The 13,097-nt window shown below is 37.3% G+C and overlaps 1 protein-coding gene across 8 annotated transcripts in view; it reads left to right on the plus strand.

Moving 5' to 3' along the window:
- ENPP2 (ectonucleotide pyrophosphatase/phosphodiesterase 2) overlaps positions 1–13,097 on the plus strand; it is a 71,802-nt gene that overhangs the window by 36,799 nt on the left and 21,906 nt on the right. For all 8 annotated transcript variants that reach the window (XM_014275982.3, XM_074555883.1, XM_005479545.3 and 5 more), the window contains 4 exons: positions 1,200–1,255; positions 3,427–3,492; positions 4,262–4,334; positions 12,419–12,530. In XM_014275982.3, the coding sequence (XP_014131457.1) occupies positions 1,200–1,255; positions 3,427–3,492; positions 4,262–4,334; positions 12,419–12,530 (307 nt within the window). The remainder of the gene's footprint in view (positions 1–1,199; positions 1,256–3,426; positions 3,493–4,261; positions 4,335–12,418; positions 12,531–13,097) is intronic.

Genomic DNA, 13,097 nt, shown 5'->3' on the forward strand with positions numbered 1-13,097 from the left:
TAAAGTAAACAAAAACCTGCAATTATTACATAAGAGAGCTACATTTTGTCTTAAAGCTTCATCAAGCGTATACATTGTAGTATGCATAAGTAATGGAAGGAAATAATCTAGCTCTATACACAGGCCACTTTTGAAATGAGTTTTGAGGTAATTTGGATAGTTCCTTGCAAGAGAAATTTAGTTCCGTAGAGCTATAAACAATGTTTTCTTTCCTTGATTGTGAACCTTTCTGATTCTCCAACATTCTCCTTCCCCTGCCTTGTGTAGCGTCATAGGATAGAAGAGAGAAAGAGGGTGGTAAGGATAACCAGAAGTATGTGGTATAGCTTTCATTAGAGAAAGATCAAACAAACCTGTGTTTAAAAAGGAATGAATAGAGGGGAATATCATGAATGTTGTATGGAAGCGGAAAGAGAAAAGATTAATTAACTATTTTGGAGTATGAGAATGGTACCATAACCCCATTGAAAACCAGCAGATTTTAAACTAAGCAAAATTAAAAATGTGCTCACAGAGTGTGTGACTGCATTACAGAACTTTCTGCTGCAAACTGCTTTATAGCTAGAAAAATACAAGGTACTTGAAGGATTGAAAAAAGGGTTTGAAAATTTCATGGAGATTTTTTGGCCATTCCCAGCAATCACCCCATCGGATGAGCTCAAGAAGTTCTTAAACATCTGTGTAGGAAGGTGTCCTTCCCTGCAGTCTTAACGCCTCTGTGTCACTCTCTGTGGCCTTTTTTGTGTGCTCTCTTCTAACACTTCTTCTGCTGATGGTTACTGATTGTAGGGTACGGAGAAGAGGGACATTTATGCAGACACTGATTAGTGTTAAGGTATGTTCCTTTCTAACTGAGTATCCTCCAAAACCCGAACGCTAAAAGGGTCAGGTGAGTAGTACCGGGTTTTGAAAACGAAATTAAATACTGGAGGAATTCCTAACCATAAAACTTAGTGCTTTTAATTAGAAAAACATAGAGATTTAGGGGTGAAAGTCTACAGCACAGCAGCTAACCCACTGCTACAGAGTTTGCATAGGTTTGTCACTCCTTGTTTTCAAATTAGGGCCGAGGCTGAAAACTGCAATTTTCACTTCTAGGCTCAGGGTAGAAGAATGTGTCCTGAAAACATTTTCTTTTGATTTCAGAAAGCAATTAGAGATCTGAACACATTCTAATCCTCTTATATTTTCCTCATTAGATTTGGATTACTGCAGCCAAGCAAGGGGTGAAAGCTGGCACGTTCTTCTGGTCTATGTAAGTACCTTCTGTTTTCTGGAGGTTTTAAACTAATAATTCAGAATTAATTCAATATAAGTATTTATGAAGTTGTTTTCCTTTCTCTAATCATTTGGTAGATTAGAGACTTTATTTGTAGCCCTCTATTTGTGCAATGTTTCTGATAACCAAAGCTGATGCTACTGTTTGCTGCTTTAGACTCATGCACTGACTTTTAACACTTGTCTAAAGAAATGTGCCTATGTGAAAAATTACTGTCTTTTATTTCAAAGTGTGTTTTTTTTTTTTTAGTATTGCTAGCAATGTTTCTTAGTCCTCTGAGTGTGGAAAAATTCTTATTGTACTCATATGTTAATTGACATCACCAGTCTAATTTACTTAAAGTTCTGATTCGTTCATTTTACAATACAGTCTGTCCTTTGAGCAAGATACCCAATTTTCCTTTCCTAAGAGACAGCCTTGAAGATCTCTGCTGTTTGTTCTCTTGTTCAACGATTTCAACTTATTTTCCCTTGTTCCTACTAAAATGTATCTTTACAACCAAAAATGAATGAATTTTGGTAAGTTTTGAGGAATTCACGTAGATCAGTCTTTCTATTACTGCTTCTGGCAGGATTACAGGAGCAAAGAAAATGTTTAAGCTAGAAGACTGAAGTAATAAGGGAATTTGACTATTTTTCTTTTGTGATTCCTTTAGAAATAATATAGTTTACTGTTCTAAATATCATAAAGCACATTGAGGGAATAATAAAACACACCACAAGCTGATGATAGGTTTAGGCTTGCAAGATGAAATCTGACAGAGCTCCACTCTGGTACTCTACAAACTAATCTATAGCTACATAGTCTACATAAACACCCTGGCCAATGCATGCTTGGGGATATAAAATGTAAAAAAGGTGGCTAAGGACAGGTTGTATGAATGGCTAGAAAGGGAGTGAGGCAGACAATTTATGTACGATTGAAATATATATGTCTTAAAACTTTATTTTTTCATTTGGTACACAATATTTTTGGGAGAATTTTCAGGCAGACTTTTTCAGGAAAACAGAATTTTCAAAATGTTTTAGTCAGAAATGAGTTAATTGAACTAATTAATTTTCTTTTTTTTTCATATTGCACAAGTAAAAAAACCATAAAAGTTAGACAGTATCCAAAATTATTATTCCAGTTTAAAATCTTGCCTTATATGCAAATTTTAGTATAAATTCTCATTTTTATGGATTTTTACAACCCAAAGTTCTCCATGTAGTTTGAGATTGAGGACTACTGTTTGTTTACAAGGCACTAAAAATGAAGACATTTGGAAATGGCTGCTGCCATCTCTATTTCTCTTGCCAGAGATTTCCAAAGAGTGCTGAATTCAGTTTATTGTGATGACTGATGGTGATGTCTGATTCCTGCCTTGGGATTCTGCCCCTGAGCTAATGGATTCTGAACTGACTGTGCCATTGTATTAAAATGACTGTGTGGTCACTGACCTGCAGAGCTTTCCTAAGATGAGATATTTGGAACTTTAACAGTTTCTAGGGTTAGTCATTCTCATAGCATGAACTTGGCCTCAGCAGCCAAGTGAGAATGGCAAGCACTGCACAAACAGTAAAGTGAGATGGGTCTGTTCTGCAGAGGGAGGAACTGTCAGTGTCCAAGTCCCTGTGCTGCTGGCCTGGTGTTTCACATGGCTCTGTTCTGATTCACACCAGCCTGGCCCTCAGTGGCTACTGTTAAGGCAATGAAATTTTTCCAATGTCTGGAAACAGGAAAAAGGAGTACTACCAGAGCAGGGTGGTTTTCTAAACCTGTACTGATGTGAGCAATATAGTGGATTTTACCCATGCCAGCTATCCAATGACAGCATAGATAAAGGTACATCTGGGTTAAAGCCACCAGAGTAGATCTTTTATTCACTCCTGCTTGAAGAGGTAAATTTACTTCTTTGAGTTCTGAGTACATTTGCAAACTTTTATTCATCTTTCTTTTGGTGTATGCAAACATTCAGGAGGTCTGATGTGATTCTGCTTGCAAATTAAGAATCAGTATTAAGCAACAAAGAAGATACAGGATGCTAAAAGCAAATTATGCTATCATGATACATTATATTAATATTAAATTCAGTTCATAGCAAACATTTTGTTGATGCTTTTTGTATTCTGTGATAACAAGGTATATCTTTGTATTTTGTGGTCCAGTGTCATCCCCCATGAGCGCAGAATATTAACAATACTTCAGTGGTTAACCCTTCCAGACAATGAAAGGTAATTCACTTGTTATCTGCTGTTGGATAACTGCTAGTTTGTCTTCTCTTTCTAAGTAGCTGGAAGAACAAGCAAAAATTTAATTCTGAAATTTATGTTTGTCTGTTACAAGCCAGAATTGATTTAAGGATTTGTTTGGCTTTTGTGCTTAGTGTGAGTTCTTTGGGATTTGGGAGTTTTTTGGTTTGTTGGTTTGGCTTTTTTTGGTTTTTTTTCATATCAGATTTTAACCATCAGCAGTTTGATTCTTCCAAATAAATGTATTATATGAATTTCTTTCTTATCAAGAAACATGTAATTACATGGATTAACTTGCATTGTTCTTGTCCTACTGAGCCTAATATGGTTTAACAACCTTACAGGCAATGGCAGTTGTAGAACTGGACACCAAGCTCTAGGAAAATGTTAAGATTTTAATTATGAGTGGGTTTTACTGCACAAGTTCCCACATGCTGCTGCAAGGCTTAGGCAAGCTGCTGTTGGGATTTCTCCTCCAAGATTTAGAATGAGCATGTGTCCTCAGATGGTACTCCACGTGCCTCCTTGCTTGTGTTCTTGGGTTTAATAAAGCTGCAAAACAACTAATCGTGCCATGGAAACAGAAAACTGCTAAATTATTGAAGGATTCTGTGACTGAGAAACAGTTCCTTTTCCATAGAGCTAAGTCTCATTGGAAAGCTGACTCAGTTTGACTTGACCTGGCTAGCCTGTATTTTTGTGATGTTGTCAAAGGAAAATCTAACCTGAACAAGACCTTCCTTTCTTTCAGGCCTTATGTTTATGCCTTCTACTCTGAGCAACCAGATGCTGCTGGCCACAGATATGGTCCCTTCAACTCAGAGGTTAGCACAGATTTTTTTTTTTTTCTACAGAAAAAGCAGGTGTCTCTAATACATTTTTCCCTCCCCAAAATATTGATGCTGCTCAGGAGTAACATTTTTAGCGAGTTTGTTCTCACCTGTTTCTGCAGTATGCTTCCCCTCTGCCAGAGAAAACAAAGTTGTCTTCTAAAGGATTGATCATGTAAAATTCACTTCTGGGAGAAGGAACTGCCTCTGCCTTTCAGGAGGATATTTCTTGATGTGATACAATAATGCAAATGGAAAGATTTATTTGGTGAAGACAGGAGTATATTTGTGTGCAACAACATAATTTAACTTTCCTCTAACAGTTTATCCTTCTGAAAAGTAATTGAAATATAATACAGAAAATATTGTGATAAAATGTAGAGAAGAAAATAGTTTTCTTTAAAGCTGACAGCCAGCAGTAGCCAAAGTAATAATTCCAGTCTGTCAGGAAATGTAAAAAGCTGCTAGTTCCAGTTTCATATAGGCCCTACAGGGGTTCAGAAAGTTTTTCCAATAATGTTCCCTCAGGACCATACTGTTGAGTTTGGAAAAACTTTTAAAGCACCATAAGGCATTTTAATGAAAAATTATGTGCAACATGCTGCAGTAGTTTAACCTCTTCTTTGACTTTGTGTAGCTGGCTGGGACTGATGGGCATTGTTTCCCCTGACATCACTGTCCAGGTGACAAGGACTTAGAGATAATGCACTTGTCTGGGATATGTGGGGAGAGAAAGTAAGTGCTCTACCCAAGTATCCTGCTTTGAATAGCTGGGATCTGGCATTTCCAATGATGTCTGACGTCTTGCAAAGGTCCCCTGGTTTCAGTGCAAATGCATGCCTGCAGATACCCATCACAAGACTGCAGGAGTTTTATATGTAAGATTTTCAAAGGGTAAACAAATGTTTACAAGCAACAAGTAAACAAGTGCAGTCTTCAAAAAGTGAGGAGTGTATCTGATGCCTACCCCTTGGAAGGCAATGCCAATCTCCTTGAGCAGCCAGGTACCCAGCAGTAGTTTCTTTTTTGTTTGGCAACATCTGCTGGCTGTTCTTGACAGTAGAAGAGAGCAAAGAGAAGCAGCATTAATATTTTGTAGTATAGTTGAGTTATTTGGGCTGTTTAAACAGTTTGCAGAGGTTATGAAGTTGCTGTGAGTAGCAGCCCTGTTGGAGCAGTTTGAGCCATGGTCCTAAAGCAGTGGGTGTGATTATTCCAAATCAGCACAGAAGCACCATGTTGGATAGACAGAAGCAGTCCTTTTTCTGGATAAGCAGGGGTTAAGATCTACCAACACTTGCTAAATTGACAGACATGGATATGTGTCCATGTTGTCATTTGGCCCAGGAGTTGTGTTTGATTCAGTCAGGCAAGTACTGGTAATGAGAGCTCTCTGATTTAATGATGTAGCTCTTAATAATGCTTTATAGTTCCTCTTAGTGAAATGTTACAATTACTATATATGTGCCTTATGATTGAAAACTTTAATTTTATTTATCTGGATACAGCCACTTCCTTCTGAACAGAATGATGGAGCTTTGTCCATGGACTTAAAAGGGGAATATTAAGATGATGGCATCGTAAATGTTCTTTCAGTTGATGGTGTTTAACAAATCTGCTTAGCATCCAGTGTGGCAATCTAGTTTCAGGTTAATTATGAATCTAAAAAGTGAAGTGTAGCAAAGTGTTCAAAATAGGAAAAGTCATTATAAAAGCAAAAAGCCACCAAAGGCTCTTCGCTGTAGGAGGGCTCTTGTGGATTGTTATCTGAAGACTGATCTCTAATTGCAAGGCAAAGCTTCAGCTCTTGATAAGTGTGAATTAATGGCTTATGAAAGTTTCGCAAATAGATAGTTTCATGTCATTTGTATTAAACACAAGAAGACCATGAAATTGATTTTTAGCAAATTGAGAACAGATGAGTTAGCAGAACAGCATGTATGGGTCTGCAGTTCAAACAGTGGACCAGACTTTGTGAATGGAAACTTAAGTAAATGAATACAGCTGTGTAAGTACACAGATGCTGAGCTTTGCTAGGGGCCTGGTTTCGGGATAGAAGAGCTAGAGGAAGCATTTTATATTGTTTCTCTTAACACTGGTTTCAGTATTTAGAAGCTATGAAATTTACATCATCTGGAAGACAGTCCTCAAAAGGATCCCCTCTAGCTAATTCCTTGATACCAAGAGCATGACTTCCCTATGAAATAATTTTTTCCTGTACATGACTGGCAGCAGTTAGACATTTGGAGTATTACTGACCATTTTTTTCTTCATGCAAAGGCAGATCAACCAAACAATAAAGTTTGAAAACAAGCTTGTAACAACTCTGTGTTATATTTACAATGGGCTTCTTATTTCTTCTTTTGAAGAGTGAATATTTCATGCTGCTTTTTCTTACTGCAATTAGTAGTTTGAGGAATAGTTATTTACCTTGAAAACCTCCAAATCTTTATTATAATGAAGGGAATTTTTATTTGAACTTATTATACCAAATAATGTTCCAAATTTATTTTAAATAAATTTAAATCTTAGTGGTTTAATGGCATCCAGATGGCTCTTAGATCTTCCCAGCACAAGCACAGCAGCCTATGTGCAGAGTGTCTTAAAGCAAGAAGCAAAGGGACTTAGATACACTTAAAATTTATTGGTGAATTGCCAGTGTTTTATATAAATGGAATTGATATTATAACTAGTCTCCACAAGTATAACTTTGCATATCCACTAACATGAATTTCAGCGTAAATGAGTTGGTTGTCTAGGTTTTGAGGTTTGGTGGGGTTTTGTTTTGTTTTGTTTGGGTTTTTTTGCTTTGGGGTTGGGAGCATTTTATGGGTTTTTTTCTTTAAAAACATTTTAGGGGGTATTTCAGTGGGTTCTATTATGTTTTCAGGAACAGTTGTGGGAGTTATAAAATAATATGCTTGCTTTTGATTTACTTCTGCCTTTTTTTTTTCTTTCCCTCTGTGCTTCTGCAGTTGAACTCTGGTAGGTTGGTCCATCCAGGTCAAGAAGCAAAGCTTTGGCTGGCTGGTTACCCTTGTGATGTTACAGTTTCCTTCTGTAAGGGGGGAGGGATTCAGTTCCCTCCTCCATAACTCTGTTCTGACTCTTCTCAAGCAAGACTAAGAATTGGCTGGTTTAATAAGAACTTGGCTTTTTTTATTTTTTTCCTAGCTAACTTTTTTTACATAAAATATTCTAGAAATATACTACCATAAGAGCTCTGAAATCCATCAAAATCTGGCAGTGCTAAGCCATTTCTGCTGCTCCTCTAACATGCTGTCTTGAGACAGTCACCTCAGTGTTCAGACTGCGGTCTCCTGCACTCACGTGTTTCTGGCATTGTGGAGCTCTGTCTGAGCCAATTCAGAGACAGTGACATGAGAGTCCTTCCTTTCCCTGCCGCTCCTCTCATCAGGACTGCACAAAGCTTGAAGCGTTTTAGAAACAGAAAACTCTGGTGCTGCTTTATTAAAATGCCTTTCTGGAGAAAGACGAATGAGACTGGACTAGAATCTCCTTTCCAGCTGCTTGCGTTGGAAGCACTGAAACAGCATGGCAGATGGTAACATCCCCTTCTTCCCCCTTCCCTGTTCATGGAGCTCTGTAACTCAACATCTGGGAGAAGCTGCCTAAGTACATAGAACTTAAATAGCATGATAAATGCCACTCTCCCCAGCCCACTCAGCGTGCTCCATTGCAGATTGTGGTTTATCTCCTGGTAGGTGTCACCTGTCAGCTCTTCTCACACCATCTCAAGCAGTGCCAAGAGCCTGCAAGTTGTGTGACAGTCAGCAAGAGTTGGACAATTTGAAATTGCAAGCAAGTTGATTAAAGGGAGAGTAATTTATTTTAGCTAGATCTTAAGGTTTTTTCCTTCTACTTTTTTTTTCCTTCCATAAGTCTATCCTAGGTAATTGTGCATTTAGGAATAATACCATTACCCAATCAGATGCCACTCTGAAACAGCTAGGAAATTAAATTCTCAAAATGCCCATAAAACTGGTGATAAGGGAGGTAGCAGCACAGATTTCTCATGCACTGCCACTAATGTGCCCCACCCAGCTAATTTGAAGCTCCATGTTAATCGAGTCTCACCTGCGTAGCTCTGATCTGCAGACCCCAGATAGTGGCAAATGGGGTTCTGGTGATTTCAGTGAGGCGCAGGGCATGGCACTCAGTAGTGATACCTGCTAGTGCTATGGATGAGAGGACTTGATTTCACTAATTCAGCCAAAACATTGGTGTGGTAAACCTTGCCCAAGTCATTGAGATTGGACAGCCTCTAATACTCACACCTGAACTGTTGTTCAAGTGAAATGTTGCATTTCCATCAGTACTTAACCCTGGCCACTCATTAAGTTGTGTGCAGTGAATTTTGCTGTAATGGAAATTAACTTAAATCTCAGTAATATTAATGGATTAATATTTGATAACTAATAGCCCCTATATAACTATGCCTTTTCAAATACAGAAGCCCCACCTCTCTTTAGAAACATCAATTTAATTTGCTTTTATGCTGTCTGCTCTTGTAACTGCTGTTCTGCTTTCAGTACAATTTGGTGAATTCCTCCTTAAAAAGGGGTAGATCCTAAATTGTCCAAAAGCCTAAACATTTGATAAGGCCATAGCATTTATGTTTCAGGATTATCTGGCACAGGTAGCTTTACTATCTGATGTGAGTTGAGACAGGCTTTTTTTCTGAGTCCAGACATCTCTCCCTGCCAGTACAGGAGAGTAGTTATGGCTCCCCTCTTACTCCGCCTAAGAGACCTAAGAGAAAGCTTCCTCCTAAGAGGAGACAGGAAAGACCAGTTGCAGCTCCAAAGAAAAGAAGAAAAGTACATAGAGTGGATCAGTATTCTACGGAAACTCGTCGGAAGAAAGTAAGTTCCAAAAATTTATGCTGGAAGTGCCACTTTTTAGGCACTAAGCTGTCTTTATTTTTTTCAATTTGGGAGTTCTCCATGCTTCAGGTTGGGATTTTGCAGCCAAAACCTTTATAAATTTACTGAAGGACCCAAAGGAGAGCAGCCAAACCAGATCAAGCCTTCTGGGAGCTGTGTTTATCTTGTTTCAGACTGTTTGCATTAGGGAAAGTTATCTTTATAGTCTTTATTTTTTAAAATATGAGTGAGAAAAGCCATCAGCTGGAGGCAATGTCAGAAAAATCTGGGAAGACACTACCACTGCTGCTAAACTTTCTGAACTGTTACAAGTTCTGCAATATGTTGTAGCCTCCCTAACTTCCAGCTCATGGGAGCATGGTGATTACTTGAGGTTTTGTGTCTAGTTATGTTTCCACAACATCATGATTGTGGAAATATCTTGAAAATATGACTAATAAAATATGAAAGGAAAAAAACATTTGTTTTAAAAATACACATTTTGAAGTAATTTTGTGACTTTGGAGGGTAAGGAATTTTTCTTGCAGGATTTCTAAATGGTGCATTTGCAAGAGGTGGTGTGTAAGTCTGTTTTCACAAGGAAAACATCAAATAGAAATTGCTTTATTAGGAAAAAGTGCAAGTGGATGAAAAGGTTATTTCTTAGTGTATAGTCTTTATCCACCTGGCACTAACAATCTACATATTTCTCCTTTAAGCTAGAAACAAAAGCCTTTACACTCCACAGTATCCTAGAAGAGGCTATAAACATTCTTCTCAAGAGATTTTTTGTGGGAATGTTTTTTGACTTGTTGCACAATTCAGCTTTAAAGAGTTATTTTGAGACACATTATTTAAGTGTAAAATCATGACAGACAGGGACATGCAAAAAACCCCTCCACATATAGAACCCCAGGAATTTTCCAGAGAACTTTTAACATTTTAAGGTTTATTTGAGAGGAGAACTAATAACTACTATGGATGATGTTGCTGTTACTCCCTAATTTGCCATTCCAAGTGATACCCTTCTGACATGAAATAGTGTAGAAATTATATTCCTAGTGACGTGAACATATGTAGCTCTTTTTTTGCCTTTCTTTCTCTGAATGAAAAGGTCATCCAAACTTACCCCTAAAGAACTTTTTCTTAAAAGTCAGCTGTGAAAATTTGATGCCATTATTTCAGAAAAAAAACTCCCTACTGTTACGTAGTAGTTACCATCATATTTGCAAGTTAATCTTTTGATGCTGTTTGAAAGCAATGAAATGCCATATGGAATGGATCCTATCAATTATTAAAAATATTAAAAGTATGATTCATTCTTTCTTTCTTCCTTCTAATCAGACGTTCTCAATGGGAAAACTTGTGAGAGAATCCAGCTGGATTTTTTATATTTCAGGTACCACTTTCACAATGCTACAAAACTCTTTATTGTAGCACCATCCTAGAAATCCATGTATCTTTAAAGATAAAATGGTTCTGTACAGTCTTCCAAAGTCTTGATAATAGGTGAAGAAAGGTTTATGCAACAGTTTTCTTAGCCAGTAAATCTTTGAAACCTGTATCTGGGAGGAGCTGTAAGAGGAGATCAGATTGCTGAAGAGGGTAGCTAAACAGAATTATCACTTGAAATCTTTGAATTATTGGTGCTGTTTATCATCATTATTAATTTTGAAAAGAAGACTCAAGCTTGCTGACAAAGGAAGACATTACTGGGAAATCTATCTGGATTTCCAGCTTCCTTGAGTACATTTTGGATTCTGAGTAAAAGTTGTATTTCCTTATATGATTGACACAATATAAATAGACTTTCATAAAAATGGAATTTCCATTTGTAGAAGAAACTCCTTGTATTGGAGAGTGGAAGAATGGAAGAATGCTGAAATAGAAATTTTTTTTTGAAGGTTTCAAAGTTTTAGCTTTAATGACTATTTAGGCTTTCCTGAATTAAAATATTTCAAAATTTCACCCCTTGTCTGAACCACTTCCATATGTTGCAGAAATTGTTCCTCCTGTTCCCCACCTTGATTCCTTCTCCTGTAAGTCCCTTCTCTGTATTTATAGTGCCACATGGGCGTTGACATTTCCTGTCACGTAACCTAGCAGATTCATTTGACATCTCTCCCTTAATGATTCAGGCAGAGGGAGAATTTCTGAACCATCTCTTTCTGGGTCACACTAACATGGTGTTCATTTTAGAAAATTCTGCTGAAATCTATTTTTTTTCTCATCCAGATTCTATCATCCTCTTTGTCATTGGAAGGATTTTTTATTGTGAATATTTGAACCAGCCAAATCAAACAGACAAGTGAGGAAGAAGTTGCCATATAGTGACAACAAATGCTTTATTCTCAAAATCAAAACAAAATGAGTCTTCTGCCTAAAATCTTACTTTTCCCCTCTCTGTGTCATGTGGTAAAAAATGTTTCATTTTTCTTAAGGCTGAAAACATAGTCCTATGTCTTACTTTTTTCAGTTTTTTGGGGGGCTTTGGGTTGGGCTTTTTTTGTTTTGTTTCTCTTTTTGGTTTTGTTTTTTTTTTTTTAATATAAAAAAGAAACTTTAATGAAGAAATCACAGTTCAGTATCTGTCCTCTGGGGCCTGCTGACAATTTTGCCAGAACTGTCATTTGAGCTGTTGGAAACTCTTGGCTTTGAAGCTGAAGAACACTCACTCTGAGCCCCATGTGCTACTCAAGTGACATGCACCATGTCATCCTGGTATCAGATGTCCTTTGAAGTGAGCTTCATTAAGTGCCTTGGCATGGGAATCCCAAGTCTAAAGCTTCATTTCATGCTAATTTTTTGACTAAACCATTCACATGAAGTCCTGTTTTCTTTTAAAAGCACTGCTTTCTATCTACAAGAAACGAACTGAACCCCAAAGTCTCATGTGTTTTTCTGCTATCTACACATTGTTTTACCAACTGTACACATGTTCATGGGAGGCCTAGGATCAGCCATAAAGACCCTTTGCTGTCTTGTCAGCATCTCAGCAAGGCTTTCTTACAATACAGTCATGGTGTGGATATACAAAGGAAATGGTACAATAATTGTAGGAGTAACAGCTCAGCCAAGGCTTTGCCTCTTGACCTGGATGATTTTCCCATCAGAGTTTTGCCAAAGGACCCCCATTTGTAGAAGTTGAATGCAATGACAATTAATTTTTTTTCCTTCTGAATATTTATACAGATGATGGTGAATCCCCTGAGAGAGATTGACAAGACAGTAGGACAACTAATGGATGGACTGAAACAATTGAAACTACATCGATGTGTCAATGTCATATTTGTTGGTGATCATGGTAAATTTTAAACCATAATATTTATGAGAAGATAAATGCTTGAGCAATGTAGCTGTAAATATAATAGGTAACCTAAATCAAAGTTCCATTTAAGATATTTTTGTGCTGATATTTTTTTCTGGTAGTTTAACTCTCCCCAAAAAAGCCAGTTGGTGTGAATGGGCCACTTGGCTCACCTGGTAATTGTCCTCAAGAGACACTTTTCTTTCATAACAGTGATCTGGGTATTTACTTCTTTACTCAGAGCTTTTCAAATCTTGGTGTTTCTGATATCACATCCAAGTGTAGCTCCTTATGCATGTATTGGAGGGCTATAATTTGCCTAGAGTAATCTTCTTGTCAGTTTTTATGGAATGAAAAATTTAATAGCCTTGTTCTCCTGTACATGAGAAGAATAGGACTTTAGATTGGGGTACTTCCATGGCAATTAGTAGATCAAATTATCCTATTAGAAGAAAGACTGGAATACTTTCTTATATCTGCAGAATATAAGACTGTGCCTCACTTAGATGGAAAAGTAATCAAAATAATGGAGGAAGGAGGTAAAAAGATATTTCATGGTCAGAT

The sequence above is a fragment of the Zonotrichia albicollis genome, chromosome 1 (genome assembly GCF_047830755.1).
Source record: "Zonotrichia albicollis isolate bZonAlb1 chromosome 1, bZonAlb1.hap1, whole genome shotgun sequence".
Lineage (NCBI taxonomy): Eukaryota > Metazoa > Chordata > Aves > Passeriformes > Passerellidae > Zonotrichia > Zonotrichia albicollis.